This window comes from Solenopsis invicta, chromosome 5 (genome assembly GCF_016802725.1).
Source record: "Solenopsis invicta isolate M01_SB chromosome 5, UNIL_Sinv_3.0, whole genome shotgun sequence".
NCBI lineage: Eukaryota > Metazoa > Arthropoda > Insecta > Hymenoptera > Formicidae > Solenopsis > Solenopsis invicta.
This window is the reverse complement of record NC_052668.1, coordinates 17,267,094-17,284,460: the sequence shown is the minus strand read 5'-3', so window position 1 is coordinate 17,284,460 and position 17,367 is coordinate 17,267,094. Positions and strand designations below refer to the sequence as shown.

Here is a 17,367-nt window from a genome sequence, read left to right as displayed (position 1 = left end):
ATTTATGCAACTTATTTCTGAAACGTTAAACGTTAACTCGCTTAATTGTCAATTGACATTGTCACCATACCTGATCGTAATAATAGTAAAACGTGACCTTGTCTTTCTCATAGAGATCATTCAGATTCTGAGGAAGATAACGCACTCGGAGTTCATACCTCCATTCACAATGCGGATGCTTTCGCTCGTACTTTTCTTGTACCTGGAAAAATAGATACAAGTCGAGGAAACTGCGAGAAACAGAATGTGTCTCGACATTTCGTTAGACACGCGACTTACGCATATTCATCTATACCTGATACATCGTTGTGTCCTGATGCAACCAATAACTCTCTCCGGATCCGGGATGATGTAGCCTCATTGCGTACAGATTTCGATAATGTCTAGTACCAACGGCTAATCGACTAGTTACCAAAGAGATGATACCTTTAACGTCGATCGCATCACCGAATTTGACGACGTTAAAGCCACCTGAATTGCAGTATCAAGAAACAAATAATAATTAATAAAATGCTTATATACTTTTTTTGCGATTAATTACTTAAACAAATTCCCCTTCCTATTCGACTCAATGCTATTTCGAAAAGTTCTTTAAAACAAATTATACAGTTTAAAATTGTGAACAAATTCAGAATTGCCTATTAATATAAAATAAAAAAATAAAAAATAAAATAAAAAATTGATTAAGTTATTATATTATGTAAAAAATTGGAGAATCTCCTTGATAAAGAAGAACGAAGAAATCTATACAATTTTATTTTATTCTTTGACTGATGACATTTGGCTAATATTCACAGTTAAAAAACCAAACGTGTTTACGAGAGTATAAGAAAGTAATAATGACATCATGAAGAGCCGTTTTTATTTCTAGCAAAAAGCAAGCGTGTCTCGTCAACTGATCCCTTCATTCTCTCGCCTAACGCAAAGGGTTCTTTGACGAGGTGTTTCGTGGTGGAATAACTTACCGTTGGGAAGATGGACTTTTAAGGTCGCCTTGTCCATAGGGGTGGGCGAGCCATGCGGCGGGGTGTTCCTGCCACCGCCGCTGCTCTGGACACCTCCGACACCTCCTCCACCTTCATCTCCTGCTCCAGTGCTCATCCCCTCATGGCTACATGAAAAAGAAAACAAAAAGTTCGGCTTAATGAACGTTTCCGCACATCAATTATGCATTATTTCAGAAGACCGCTTGTTACATGAGCGCAAGTCTTGGTAAAGATCAATTAATCATCTCATGATAAAAGGTTGTCTCAAAATTCTTAATAAAGCTTTATAATCCGAGGTTCTTATATTTTCGACCTTATATATGTAACGACTTATTAAATTTTTATATAACCATTTCCTCGTCCAGATATTTATTCAGATAGTTTCATGCACTGAGAAAATAATTTATTTGAATACTTGCAATGAAATATTTATTGCAACGGTATATAAATACTTATTCAATAAAAAATGATAATTAAATTACATTAGTGACTCTTGTACTAAACAAATATTTATTTACATTTAATAAATATTTTGATTGCAAGTATTCGAACAAATATTTATTAAAATTCAATAATCTTTTTTCTCGGCGTACAAAGATAACGGCAAACACTAACTAATTCATATACTTTTGTAATTTGATTATTCCTTTCTTTCTCCGCAGACAGCGAAACAATTCACATCGTGTTTGTTTAAAGTTCGCACGATCAAACAGAAGAAGAAATTTCTACAGAAGTAGATTCCTACAGAAGTCGCGACAAGAATAATTTGCGCGACTCATGCAACTCTCGCGACAATTCGTTTCACCCTGAAGGACAACGCTCGCGTTTCGATCTGTCGGATACGTGGAACGTTGCGTCCTGCGGCTGCGACGAATGCAATCGCAAGCCCTATAGTGCCATCACCGTAGAACCAGAGCTATTGCGAAACCGAACGACACTTTCAGATGTTACCGTGACCAAGGAAGTGTCACAAGAAGTCGTGAAAAATCGTGTTAGCGTCGCTGAAGTGCAGCGAGACAAATCGAATCGTCGCATCTCCTCGTCGCCCCGTTATATCGAACAGATCGAGTCACGATTGCCGGCTGATGACATCCGCGCGGATCAATGACTGTCGACATCGTTGCCGATCATGGCAAAGCCTGAGCTCTTTCGCCCGAGATATTATTAAGTCACGTAATGATCGTGCATTTGATTTTATACGCCGTAATGACTAATAAATTCGCAATAAAACGCTTTCTCGATGAGACGCTCTCGTGATACACGGAGAGAATCTCTTCTCATAAAATTTATCCCTGAAAATATCATGGCAATTTTAAGGCAACATTGTATTTCGAAGAATTTTATGTGATTCTCTCTGCTTTATTGATATTTATTACAAATATTTTATATTTTAACACAGTAAAATAAGTTTGATTATTTTTAGTAAATTGTGCAATTATAAATTTCAATAATTTTACATATAATTCATATAATAGTTCATCATTTTTTATTGTTTGAAATAGAGAGAGAATAAATGCTAAGAGCAATAACACATATATCTTACATAAATTTTACGATGTAGCATGGTAAATTGATCGACATGCTGTTTGACCCATAAATAGGCAATATATAATATCTATCAATGTAAGAAATGGTATAGCACGTACGGCAGGACTCTTATAGATCCCGGGTTTGAATCATACTAAAGTAAGCCTGCTCTCTTAAAAAAATAAAAAATAAAAAAATAAAAAAAAACAACGATATATAGTATACATATATAACATTAAATACATAATTATAATATAAAGACCAATTTTGTATATAATTAAATATCATTAATTATATAAGAAAGTTTTGTCTCAAATTGCAAAAATTTTTTCCTAGAACATTTTACAATGCTGAATGGTATTTGTTATTAAAGAGTTTCTAAAAATATCCTTTGCATATATTTTTAAAATTCCTGTCGTTACTCGTAACATTTGATAGGCTGCCAAATTGTTGCACGTTTATTATCATACGTGATAAAATTTGTAGAAAATTTTGTGATAAAATATAACAAACAATTCTCTCCAAATGCAGTTTTTTTTCGATACAATCGAAACGGCACGAAGCGTTGCCGTGAACTGCATTTGCATTGCGCCTATTAATGCAAATGTGTATTACGAGCAACATATGGCTAAAGAATGCTGTCGATCAGGGACCAAGCGTTTGCGCTGGGAACCACCAACCACGATGCTGATCAGCATGCAAAGTTTCTAGAAAAAATCGATGATCGTGTTCTGAATTTCATAAGTGTTACACAATTCTTTGCTTCAGATAACACAATCACGGTAAAGCAAAAAATTTAGAGAGAAAATTTTCAAACTTCTCCACTTTAAAAATTTTATAAACTTCTCTTCGTCGTTCTATTTAAACAGATTGGAAAGAGATGAAAATCTCATATTTGTTCTCATCTCACGACACTCTGTACATCACTGAAATAAAAAACAGGTATCATCATATTTTTAAGATGCACACAGAAAAGTCTCAACGAAAGCAACTTTCATGATATTACTACGCGATCGAGAAAATTCAATATGACATAAAATCGATGACACAGAGATAAGCGTGTGGTGGATCGCATTTTAAGCTTACAATTTTTACCACGGATTTACGCATCGTAAAAAGGATTTTTGGTGCAAATTGCGCTCTTCACGAAAGTCCGAGCTGCCTGCCGATATCAATTTATGCGCGAAAGTTCACCCGGCTCTTCGCGTAATGTTACACTGATCCGCATTACGATCACGGCCGTAAAACGATACGGTCGTGTACGTAAATCATCGCGAACGCAATTACACGAATAGAATTATGAGAGTGGCTATCCTTACTACTACTAGGCTAACTCTATATATTATTGTGCTAACGAAAAAACACGTGTGTCTCAGAATTTGTTTAATTTCACACAGAAGAGCATTCTTGTTCTTTTGAAAATATTTAATTTTTTTTAAATATTAAATATTGAAATGAGATTATATGTAGAGTTAACAGACATTGTTGTATAATTTTACATCGAGAACAATATTCTTATTATTCAACAATAGTTTTCATGAAACGAGAGAAAAAAAATATCGAGTAAAAAAATAACAATTTTTAAACCAAAAGTTAAAATTTTTTTATTACTATCAAAGAAATCATATTGTGCTTTTTAGATAATTATTACAATATTGAAATAAAAATATATCAAAGGTTAAATTATAAGCAAAATTATCATTGTTTTATATAAGCAAGAATATAATTTTTTGCTTATATATAAAACAACGATTGTTAAACAGATTATATTAGTTTCATTTGGCGCAAATATTTTTTCTGTGTTCAAATATGCATTTTTAATAAATATAATAAAGTGATAAAAAATTGACTTTTTATATTTGTATATGTTTCAACGGAATTCGCAGATGATATCCTGCAGCGCAGTTCGCATATAAACGTAGCAACATGCTCGAGGAGCTTTCGCAAAAGAATCAATAATAATAAAAATTGGAGATGAGTCGATCGGCGCCCGTCCACGCGGTTTCTCTTCGCGATCGTCCGAGTTTGCAAAATTAACCGAAAATCCCGACGTGCCGCACGAGTTTTACGCAGAGATAAGCACGCAATCGCAAGCCGCGAATTGTTGCAACACGTGTACAACGGGCGACTTGTTTGTTTACGATCTTGCGATTCGTAGGTGGTGGTAGAATTATCGAAAGGATACATGTGATATAAATTACGCGCGAGTACGCGAGTTGCGCGCGAGGAAAAGAACGTCATCGGGTGCGCAAATTGCGCGGGCGAGTATAAATAACTACTTACGCGATATGTTAATATTATAATTAATATGAAGTTGTGTCGCCGTGAGATTATTCCTCGCTGAGAAACATTTCAGATGGAAACTAAGAACTGATCTCGGCCTCTTAATAATCTGTATTAATTTATAATTTTCTTATGAATTTCTAACGGTACTTTGTATTATTGTTGTAATACTTTTCTAATGTAAGTTTATACATATATTTTTTTTGCGCTTTACGCTGATAAAAATGACAGCTTTCTTCAGCGTTTTATTCATTTCACTGTAAAAGAAATTCAGGCTGGAAAGTACCAAGTCTCAAAGTTGCACAAAGTTATTTACGCGAACTGATCGAAATAATCAGTCAAAATAAATAAAAAATTAAATTTAAGATAAACAGCATGACATAATAAATTGCACTAAAAAATTGAATCTGCGAAAGATTGACGAAACTGAAATGTAATTAAATGTATAGTATTAGATGTCATTCAACTATCATAAAGTTCATTTAACTACGTAATCCGTCTCATCGCATCGGAACTTCGGGCGTCGTTCCGTAGATAACATCGGATTAAAAGCCAAACCTCTCGCACGAAATATTTGACTAACATCTACATACAGTAAGAAAGTCGTAAAAAGTCCCATTTCCAACGTCTATTATGCAAAGTAAACAACAATTCATATTATAATTAATGCTGCAGGAAGACACATTAGATAAGAGTCGGCTAATCGCTAAACCATCAACAATTTATTGAGTTCCTGTTACTTCGTAGAAAAGCTCGATTAAAACTATTCTAATTATTTTTACGATGCTCATAAAACTCTTCAATTAACTGTACGCATTACCTTCGTTTACTACCAATAATGATTGAGTTAATTTTACGACTATATAAAACTAAAGTTATTAGCGTCTAAGACAAGCGGGATAAAACAGAAACATTAAAATTTTACTGAAACAATCAGGTAATTAGTTCGCCGTATTTGAATCTGGGATTGTTTACCTACTTTCAAGTTGTTTTACTTTATCTTTTTTTTTTATAGCGTACAAAATCGCAAAGTATTTAGTTTCAGTAGCTTCCTGATTTTCCCCGACTGAAAGGATTTGACGAAAAATTGCCGATGCAAAAAGGGGTGGGAGAGTGCACCCCGGCCCTGACCCGCCTTGGTACTTGTACGCACCTGCAACTATCGCCTACGCAGCTTTCCTTTCACTATTACTTTCTCGATTGCGCTTTTGCATCGTCTGATCGTTATAGCATACATGCGCACGTAACAGCATACATAAAAAATGTGATCGATGCACTTGTCTCAATTCAAAGATTAAAATACAAATGTAATTGCCCGTCATGTTTGTATAGACGTGATACGTCACTTATCTGTTAAATTTAAGTTAATCGCATATTACGTTTAGTTAATCGACATTCGGTCTTATTAGAGAAAATACAGAGGAAAGGGCAATTGTCTAGAACGTCCAGTAACTGTGAAAAGTTCACCGGGAGCGACAATCACGAACTCGGCTAGCCGCTATAACGACGTGTCTTTACCTCGTGCGAGACACCTTATGAAATTTCCATGTTCCCAGCGTGTCTGGACTGTAAGAGTTGCTACAGCCCAGCTGGCCCAGAGAGCAGAGCAAGCCCTTGCTGTCTCTTCTCCACCGCTTCTCGCGCGTGCAATTCTTCTCCCTGCGCCTGAACAGTACGCCTTTTTTGGGATTGTTCTTTCCAAAGGCATCGAGATTTTGAGGGCGACACGTAGGCCAGGAGATCCCGCTGGCTTTGCGCTCCACGAGTTCCAACATTTTCCAAATACCCGTGATTGCAATTAGCTTCGCAATTTGCCGAGCATCGTCCCGGTTATAACGATCGATTCTTCTCTCTTCTCCTTATATTCTTTTTTTCCCCTTTTCCCTCTTAATCAAAGCCACTCCCCGCGAGTGCTTAGTTTAACTCGACTAGTCACGCTCGCCGACACACAATTTTCGAAAGCCGCACGGTAATCCTTGTTTTGCCAGTATAATAGACATCCAAGTTTACTTTTCATTCGATTCGCTCAGGTAATTACCTTTCCAAAGTTTTTAATAATCTGACTTAAGACACTCTCTTCAGTTTTTTTTTCCATCACTTTAAACATTTGCTCTTGTGGGAGTTTATAATGTAGAATCGACATTGATTTATTCTTCAAAACAGCAGTAGATTGAGAGAGAATAAAGTCGACTTAAATTTTTTATTCCGACACGACGATCGGTCTTCTGTCAATTATTTTTACATTTCTTCGTAACACGATTGTCGCTGGATCGAGAAGATCATATATCCCCGATGTAATACTCAAATTGAGATGAACAGGAAAGTGGGAGAGGCAAGATTGAAGAATTCATAACGGCTGACCGCAGCAAAGTCTAATAAAAGACTCAGAACACACACATTACGCGATGGCGTTTTATTAATTAAAACATGCTTCGCGTTGCGATCGTCGAGACACGGGAATTCATTTAATAACAGGAAATTTCCGTAATATGATTAACAGCGATATAACTTCAACAGATCAAATAATTTTCTCTGGAATTTTTTCCCTCAAACTGTACAATTTTTTTATGTTTTCAAAAATAAGTATATTAACAATTTACATATACCACGACGTCGATACAAGCACATATTCTTTTATTCGCTTCTTCACGTCGGCGTACAGTGGCATTTTGCCTGAACACAATTCTTACAATTCTGAAATTCTGTTCTTTTCCTTCTGGAGATATTGAATTTCCAACGCGTAAAATTACAGTTTACCATTTATCTAAGATCAAATTAAATCCGATTGATTTCGCCCACTCATAAAAAGGAAATTCGCATCCCACGATATTATCAAAAACACCCCTCGCTCTCTGTCCGCGACGATGCGTGCGTGCGTGCGTGCGTGCGTGCGTGCGAGCGCGCTCGCAGCCCAACAGAAACTGATCGCCTCGACCAGCCGGAACAGACCACCTGCCATTCTCTCCTCTCTCAAACTCCCTTTTTCTCTACCGCAAGTATGTGTCCGTGCGCGACGCGTGGGACGCATTGATAATTCCCATAGGCATGTGTTTACGACGCGTAGTGATTCCGGTATCGCTATGCGACGCCGATCGCAGACTGCTTGGGACCGCGACCGAGTTTGTTAAGTGTGGTCAACGTGGTTAAATGTGGTCTGGTAAAAGACTAGCGCTTACATGATTATTATCTCACGCCAGCTGCCGTAATTATTCGACAAGGTACTCCCATAGAGATCTTAATCTTTCACTTATCTTGTGGATTACGTCAACTTATTGCGTATTATATATATTATTGCACATAATGGTAGTGCGAAACCTTTTATTATTATTAATGAAACGTTATATACGAACGCTTTAGTTTCCATTAATTTGATTTTCTTAATTGGCTTCTGATATCACGATGTATAATATTTTTGAGTTGCGCGCGAGAAAAAGAATCTAGTTGCGCATAAATTAGAAACCTAGATTCGACTAGACAGATATAAATCAGACACTTGTTAAACCTGTCAGATATTCTAGTTATAAAAATCAAAAGTTCAATTATATACAATAACGAGAATTTTCATGCGTTTTACATGTACTTTTTGCTTGTACAACCAAAACATATTTTTTCAATGCAAAATTCATCAATTTATCACTCATCACGTCTCTCACCGCTTCACTTCGCCACTAAAACACAAAGTTGTCTCGCTATACGTGTCTGGAGAAGCTCCAGGCAACTTTAATACGAGACCAGCGTGACAATGATGTAACTTGTTGATGTAGCCTTGACATCGGAATTGTGACCATCGAATCGCCCGCATCGAAACGGCGTTCTTTTCTCCTTTCATTTAATAAATTTAACGATTTTCTGTTTTCTGTCTGGAGTTTCAAGGCTGACAAAGGACAAGGAAATAATAAACGTCATGCGCGGCTGAATCAATCCGAAGCGATCGCCGTACAGTGCGAATGTTAAAACGACGCGGCGACGTGCGGATCTGCAACGTGTCTTTCTCGGGATGTTCTAATTCACGGGCAGCAGAAGCAAACATCGGCTCGTCTCATAAACGGAAGTACTTTATTTTAATCACGTGTCTGCCTCATCCGTAGCCCAGTTACCTTTCTACTAACTTGCACACAAGTCCGTTACAATCGGATTATTGTGGTTTGATTACGGTACACACAGAAAAACATTCTGTCGCTAAAAAAAGTGACCACTCAATTTACTTGTTTCCTTTTGGTAATTAAGTAACGATTATCTTCAACAAAGAATATTTTCTTGATAATTATTATAAAATATAATCATCAGTAATTTTAGAAAAACTCATTACCGTCTAAGGATTTAAAAAAAAAAGTTTATTCTCTTAGAAGAATATTATAAAATTTTTTATCGACAAAAAGAATAAGCAAATCGAATTTTTATTTCGACTTCATATTCTTCATAATATTTTTGATTATTAAATTATACTAAGATTCAGAATGTACATATTTTGAATTTTTATTTCGTTTTCAAGAATAAATTTCTAATTTCTTTTTTAAATCTTTGACAATAATTAAATCTTTTTATTTGAGTAAATAATAAATCAATGGCTCCCGCGTATTCGAAATATTGAAATTACGACTTGCACCTGCGGGTCGCACCGCTCTGGAAAAAAATAAGAACGAGACTCCGCGCCGCGTCGCGCTGAAGGAAATCAAATACGACCCGCTGAGAGCATCGCACTTAATCCTGAATTACGACAGTTTTGTAAGAGGAAGAGATCCGCGTGAGCAACAAGAGGAGGATTACAAAGAGGAGTTTCGGGAAAAACAGCTAGCGTGAGACGGGCACAATTTCTGAATATTTACATCGCGATTCCCCCGATTAGCGAAAGCGATGATTCCTTCGCTCTTACGGTATACGCGCGAATCCGGTTGGAGCCACTCGAACAGGCCGGCCTGAATTCCGATTACGTGACACACGTCGAGAAATTCGCCACGGCGAATCCCGATCTACCGTAAATTATCGGGAACGAAGAAAGGGATTAACGATTTTAACCAGGTTAACGAGCATTTCGATGTACCGTTGCGTTCGAAGTAAAAAGCCAATAACGCTCGATGCAAGAATATTACGCTCGCCGGGTGCATGCACGAAACATTAGGTAAGAGCTTTGAAACAATAACGAGAATAAGTCGCGTGATTCAATTCTTCTTATTTCTGATTGTATAGAGAGCTATCGGACGAGTCTCTCACGAACGCTCGTCACCGCTTCATTTACGCAATGCGAAACAATACGTTATTAGAACGAGGTGCAGTTAATGCAAACATCACGGTACGCGAGTAATGCAAAACATACAGACGTCGCTTTCTCACCAGTTGTACCATTACGTAAAAGGGAAGGCAAAAACAATCGCTTAGATGAGATGCAAAGACGTTATCGTTAGCCATTATCAACGGTGCATTTCTGAGGAGAATCTTAGTAGCTGTCAAACTTTCGCGCTATCTCGTTACATCTCACATCTCTCGAAGCTGTCTTACACTTTAATTAACATTTGCGTCACGAATGAAATGATAAACCCCGCGTTATTACAACAGGACAGTATTTGTGCAAACGGCGCGCGATGCTGGTGCTCGCGGCGATAGGCAGTCTCTCGGCATACCACGGGAGCGAATAACGTGGCTTGGATATAGTCTCGGCGCGAAGAAAGATTGGAATTCGCGCTTGGCGCAGCGTCCCGAAGGAACGAGCCGAGAAAACGGTGGCGCGTGCAGCAATTGCATCGTCAATTTCCCCATCGGAGTCGGAGTGTCAACCTGATGACAGTTCGATTGCCGTTGATGACGGCACATCTCGCCTCGTACGACGTATAAGAGCGCGGAAAATTTTAATGACATTCACTAGAGGAACGTCGAGGCGTGAAGCGCGACGAACACAATGCGCTGAGTTATTCCTTCGTTCGCCAACAACGAGAGCGAGGTGAAAGAAATGAGAGTCGGAGATAACAAGAAAGTACAGTGCAATCTCTGAAACGCTACAATACGCACGAGACGCCGGCAATTAATTTAAGTTCCTGGATGGAAAGAATGTTTTTTTGCTTTGAAGTACCTAAAAATTTTGCTAGATGTGAAACTAAAAATAATTAATATGTAAAAATTCAAACCGATTGTCAGAACGTCAAAATTTTTTCCACCTCATCATGCTCGAGCGTTCTTCTCAATTATTTTAATGGTCCAGCAAAATTATTTTCAAACCTATATCTACACGGAAAGAACAATTTTCATGCGGCATTTAAAAATTTAGCTAGATACAGATCAGAAGATAATTTTACGTTGAGCCATCAAAATAATTATGTGGAACGCCCAAGCATGATAGTGCTGCTGCGGTTTTGATATTCTACCAACCAAGTTAAATATACGATTAAATATACAATTTTTAAAATGGTTTAACATAATTATTTTTAGATCTCTATTTCAGCAAAATCATTCATTCCGTGTACAACATTGAAAGAGCGATGTGGCATTAAATAACAGCAAGAACAGTGACATCAATCAGATAAAGATAGAATCGTTGCAAGCTGTTTCAAAATAACTATCACAAAATAACTCGCTCCATATCTTCGAAACCGGAGTCTATTCTGTCGTGCTTACATCTTAATGAACAAGTGATTAATTAATCAAACAAATCCAAGTACCTCATTGTCAAGAAATTAACGTAATTTTCATCAATAGGATATTGCAGTAGCGTGTTAAGCCTCTTTCGTTTGTATTATTAGGCTAAGTGCTCTCAACATGAAATGAGATGACAATTCAAAGCTACTCGCAGTTCGAGGTTGCACCAGCCTGCGAATGTCACTTGTGAACATGTCACGCAGATGTCCTTCGAAAGTTCTTCGTCATATCTCGACTACCCAAGTCCCATGAGAAATTCCAGCTGCACTTTTCTCATTTTCTAACCATTCTCTCCTCTGACTCTTACTCTCTTATCCCTTGTTACTTTGGAAAGTACAGCTTGCACGTATCTTTTATAGATTTTAATCTTATAAATTTTCTCCCACTGAAAAAAGAATTTGTCCATAGTCATCAAGTGCCGAATAAAATAATGTCAAGTAAATATTTGATTAATTTAACTAAAAATAATTTTAGTCTTTTAGTATTCGGTTATATTAATCAAATATTTAATTAGCATTATTTATTAATTTAGGAGCTATTATCAAACTCTTTTTTTCAATGTATGTCAAAATAAAACGATCGGAAAAACCAAATTTTTTTAAATATTTTGTAATAATGCGCGTTCACAATGTATAAAGTGTCCTTTTTATAAAGTAATAAAATAGAACTCTGTAATAAATATTCTTGATATCGTAAAAAGCAATTAATATCAATTTATTTCGATGGAAATATCGAATTAATAATGATTAATAGCTACAACGTAGTTCAAGTGTTTCAATTACCGTGACAAACAAATGTAAAACAAATACAAAAATGTTTTTTTTAATTAACTAATTTGTCAATTTTATTTCAAAGCTTAGTACGAGAATCACAACTCACAATATTTTAATCATCTATTTCAATATTCAACGTTAACGATTGTTTAATTACATCAACATTAGCGACTAGAAAATCGATTTGGCTATTCCGAGAAGAGCAAAATTCTAGGCGACAAGCAACGTCCAACACTCCGACAATACGGAAGTATTATTAATGGCGTCAATTAGCAGCAGTTGCAAGCTAGTTGCGGTCGATGATTTTGCCATGGTTACCTAGCGCCATCGACATAACAGGAGAACCCGAAAGGAATGTTCTCCACGAGAGAGCTGGCTCTTTCATCCCCTTTCTCCCCTGCCCCACATCTATCTCTTTATGCACCTGTAACTCTGTTCCGCTGTCATGCCTTCATTCACAGATTAGAAGAAGCTATCAAAGCCTTTATACACGGAACCTGCCACTGGCTGTTTCTCAAACGACACAGACCTCCCTTCCCCTTCATTTAAATGTCTGTTAAGCGTTCCGCAAAGGGTTCCAAATGTTATTTCACGCTGTTCGATTAGCTGGAGAACTTGACTGAGCCCAGCGAGGCAACTCAAAATTGAACTTTTGCGCTACTAATTTTTCATGTTGCTATTATCTATTTCGATGATCAAGTCGGATAACTTCGTCTCAAAATTGATTAAAATTTAAATAAGGTGTTTACTTAACCTTGTAAAAGAATTCTCTAAGAATTTCTGGATTTTCCAGGAACTTTATTCTAAATTCCAGGTAAAATTAGAGAATCTTTTAATGCAACTTTTTGAAATAAATTTATTTTATTATACCTAAAAGCCATTTGAACAAATATTGAAAAGAAATAATATGAAATAAATGTGACATATAACAATCTGTCTGCAATGTATGGTTCTAGTTTACAAAAAGTACAGAATTCGAAATGTGATTAAACATACAATGCAAATTAAAAACGATGTATATTATCTTCTATTGTCATTAATGTTCAATAAAATCTCGCGAGTTACGAGAGAATGTACGTCATATGAATTTATATGTCATATTTATTGTTAATCGATTTTGTATTATCAAGAAAAATGATCAAACAATTTTGTCAGAAAAAGAGAAATAGAATTTAATTTTCAAAAATTTCTCTCTCTTTAAATATCAAATTTCATGAAAATCCATGATTTTTTAGGATAAAAAATTAATTTCCTGAAAATTCCAGGTTTTCCCGACAGTAAAAACACCCCGTTAGTAAAAACTCTGATTATTTGTTTCGCTTTATTATCAATTATTTTTCTCAGTATATTACGAGTAATTAAATCTCTCTCTCTCTCTCTCTTTCTCTCACTCACATACAGAAATACTGAGATGTAATTGGCTGATATACTTACTCGGTGGTTTCGAGGTACTGGAAGACGCGATAGACGGGGCGTCGATACATGAAGAGGTGATCCTCGACACGCTCTACCATCATCCTAAAACCCACTTCATTCGAAACGGTGGGCCACTTATCATCACCCACCCACTTCTCACTGGTTTCACGACGAAACACAGCACAGTGATGAAACGCACGAAATTACGGAGATAGAGCTACGGTTCAGATATACACACGTATATTTCCAACGGATTTTTTTTTTTTTTTTAGGAAAATTCGTCTGCGTTCTGGCGATCAATGTTCAGCCGTTCATATTTGCCGGCGCGCACTCTTTTGTTCCTCCCGACAAAACTGTACCGTCGATTAAATCAAGGGCTCCGCCGTACGAGCGATTAATAGTGTCGCTCGAGCACGACGACGTTGGAATTGAATGAATGTCCGGGCCGGTCTTCTATTTTATCACAAACCGCTGCTTCGTCCCGTTCTCCCGTTCACTGCATACTGCCGGTCCCGCCGAATCGATACGTTCGGCACAAACAGTCGGGCGACAGGTGCACTAGAGAACCGTGTCCTCCAGCGTGTCCCTCTTCGAACAACGACCCTTGGCTACCCTCTCGATGTCTCGTTCTTCCGATTCTGCCGATTATCCCGATAAGACCGTTACGCCTGATCGTAATAGCACTTTGAGGATACACGATGATCACCGGCTACGTCTACATAGCCGATTCGATTAAGATAAATTAACAACGATAAGAATGTAATAATATACTCGTTGTAAGGAAAAACGTATTTCATGTTATCACATTTTGTACCCTCCCGTTATTTTTAAATTATATTAAAATATCGAATATTGCACATCTGACAAATTGGTTTGTAGAAATACGACAGGCTGTGAATTGCAGTTCGAACAGTTCGAGCAGAGAATACTAACTACAAAAAGAGTTTTGAAATAGCTGCCAAATGCTGAGCAAAGTAATGCCAATTAAATATTTGGTTAATGCAATACAAAATAATTTCACGTTTCTGAATATTTAGCAGATATTTACAAAAATTTAGAAAAGTGAAACTATTTTCTATTATATTAATCAAATACATGGCATTATTTCACTCAACACTTGGCAGCTATTACCAAACTCTTCTTTCAGTGTGAGAACTGATGAAACAGACCGTCCTTATAAGCTACATTTAGTGCTCGAGAAACGATTCGCTGTCTTCTCAAGTAGCCTCATGACTGATAAGAGAATCGCGTGCGGACGCGTATGTATACACGTGAATCTACCTAACCTACCCCAAACTATGGGACACCGCCTAAGTTTGTCCGCAGTCACTGCGGCCAGCAACCACCGCAGTGCAACCTATCCTGGTACCAAGCCAAACTCGTACATTAATAAATGCCGATATTTTCATCCCCAAGTCACACAGGATTGCGTATAATAATAATAGTAGCTTTTCAAAATAAAATTTAAATTAAATTACAATTATTTCAATTATTTATCTAGTAATTGCTCTCTGGTCAAATTTTAATTCAATTAAATAATTAGATTATCGTATTCTTGCTTTAAATTGAATGTTTTAAAAAGAAGATCTTAAACTAAGAACTTTCACAAGATTGAAATATCACGTGCGTGAAAGTGCTTTGTATGGTCGAATCAATATTGATGTTCGCAAAGAATCTTCAAAAATACAAACCTATTCTTACACTAAAACATATTTTGCACTTTGATAGGTCTTCAAATTGACTTTAACCAAATCTGTACAAGGCATATATCTATAAACTATTCTTATGGCATTCGTCTGATTTTTCCTGCGATAATCCTAAAGCTTTGCTTATAAATTCTTACAAATTCTTACACACGGCCTCAAAAACCAACAACAGCCCGATGAAATTGCTCTCTATCTCTCTTTCTGTCTCGTCTAGCTCTCGTAAAATTTCACAAAGTTTACGCCTACGCAACGTAGATCTCGTAAAGCCGGTATTATAGTGAAAACAGGAATGTAAACTGGAACTACGTAGACCACTGAACTTTCGAGTAATTCGACGCTATCCTGCGGTAAGAATTCTAAATCGGACCAATAGAGCTTGTAAGCCCATGGCGATATCGTTAAAAAATTTAAGGGGTAACCGTGAATCTCTCCGAGAGACCATTGTGTTCTGCGAATAGCAAGAAGTGTCCGAGTCCCCATGAAAATAATTCTTTAAGCACATAAATGTGTACGTGTCGCTAAGAAACATTTGATTGCAAATTCCCATCTATTTAGTATCTTTGTAACTTCAAGAAATTTACGACATCAAAAATTTCAAGAAAACAGAAAGACATTAGCATATTCCGTATCTCTAAGATTTACTAGCGATTTCACTGCGATTTTATGTAGATAAATACTAAGCGCGTACAGTCTCTGAGAGAGCTAAAATTAGAAGCGTTAGCAAACGGGAAAAATATACGCCACCTTTAATGAAACAACAAAGTTATAAGGTATCGTGTGACATGTCGGATTTTACGGAATTTCGCCGTTCGTGTCACCGACCGGACCAAGGTCGTGCAACCTTGACACCACGCTACTCCGCGAAACTCCACCTCTCAGCGTCGGGTCACCCAACGACCCCAAGCTTCAGCCTCGAACACTTCCGCCCGTGCTAGACGTAAAATGATCCCCCCGAGATCTTCCGACTCATCGACCACCTCCAAATTTCACCGCGCATTTAATATCGTCAGTCGTGGGAGAGAGACTGAAGTTTTAAAAAGTCATTTAACTTTATCACTTCAGAAACTTCTACTTCTACTCTGCCCCCTAAAAAGCTCCTTCTTAAATAAAAGCGAAAAGGAAGGACTTATTGAAAATATTAACTTTCTTTGAGCTTACATATATTGACAGGTAAATCTTCAATTAAAAAATTCAAATTAAAAGTTTCAATTTTGGAGAAAGTGTTTGAAGAAGTACCGCAAGATTTTTTACACAAATCTCAAGCGAGTCTTATATCACTCCCCTTTTCGACGAAACGATCATTTCGTCAGGAGCACTTTACCACTCTAGGCGATTTACAAGATCCCCTTTCACTTCCTTCCACTCCCTTTGGGATATCTTTTCGATCTCACGACCACCTTTCGCGCGTCCTCGGACTTACTGCCCCAATTAACCTTCACCCATTCGTGAAGATTATCTCTCGAGATCATTCTCATGCGATGATCGCTTTCGAAGCCCACATCACTGCAAACATCTTAACGATCCTCCCTCGAAGTCACCAGTTTCGCGTCGCGTCGCGGCTTCCACGCAATGGTATCGCGCGATATCTCCGCGAGTAAAGTCCCGTGACGCAGGGCGACCTTGACTCGCTCGAAGGTTCCCGGATTCTATGGACGCGCGGCGTCGCGGCGGGCGTCGCGAACGAATCGGCGAACAAACGGATGGATGGAGAGACGAAGACCCGGCGTCGACGGTCGGTGGGCGTCGGTGCAGCGATTGGACGAAGACGAAAGGAACGGAGTAGCAGCGCGCCTAGCAACAGCGTGGTCGACGCGCATCTACAGCGTCGTCAGGTATATGTTTTGCCGGTTCAAGGGGAGCAGGCGCTTTGCTGGGTGCGGCAGGCTGCGCCGCGACGCCCGCGTCCTTCCGCCGCCGCGACTCCCACCGCTGCTGCCTGCTCTCTCTCTCTCTCTCTTCCTCCCTCTTTCCTGCCGATGTCGGCACCCCTGCAACCCCTGCGTGCGGCGGCAGACCTCGTGGACGTCGACGCACCGCGTCGCGACGCGT

The 17,367-nt window shown here is 37.9% G+C and overlaps 1 protein-coding gene across 7 annotated transcripts in view; it reads right to left on the bottom strand.

The window, feature by feature from the left end:
* Positions 1-17,367, bottom strand: part of LOC105205797 (focal adhesion kinase 1) — a 58,211-nt gene that overhangs the window by 9,294 nt on the left and 31,550 nt on the right. For 2 of the 7 annotated variants that reach the window (XM_026131776.2, XM_026131779.2), the window contains exons 2-5: positions 13,631-14,250; positions 966-1,111; positions 296-471; positions 71-202 (exon numbers count right to left, since the gene is read on the bottom strand). In XM_026131776.2, the coding sequence (XP_025987561.2) occupies positions 71-202; positions 296-471; positions 966-1,111; positions 13,631-13,713 (537 nt within the window). In that variant the 5' untranslated portion in view covers positions 13,714-14,250. Of the gene's footprint in view, positions 1-70; positions 203-295; positions 472-965; positions 1,112-6,314; positions 9,100-13,630; positions 14,328-17,367 lie in introns of those variants that run through there. The other 5 variants (XM_026131780.2, XM_026131777.2, XM_039449596.1 and 2 more) reach the window with 5 other exon arrangements.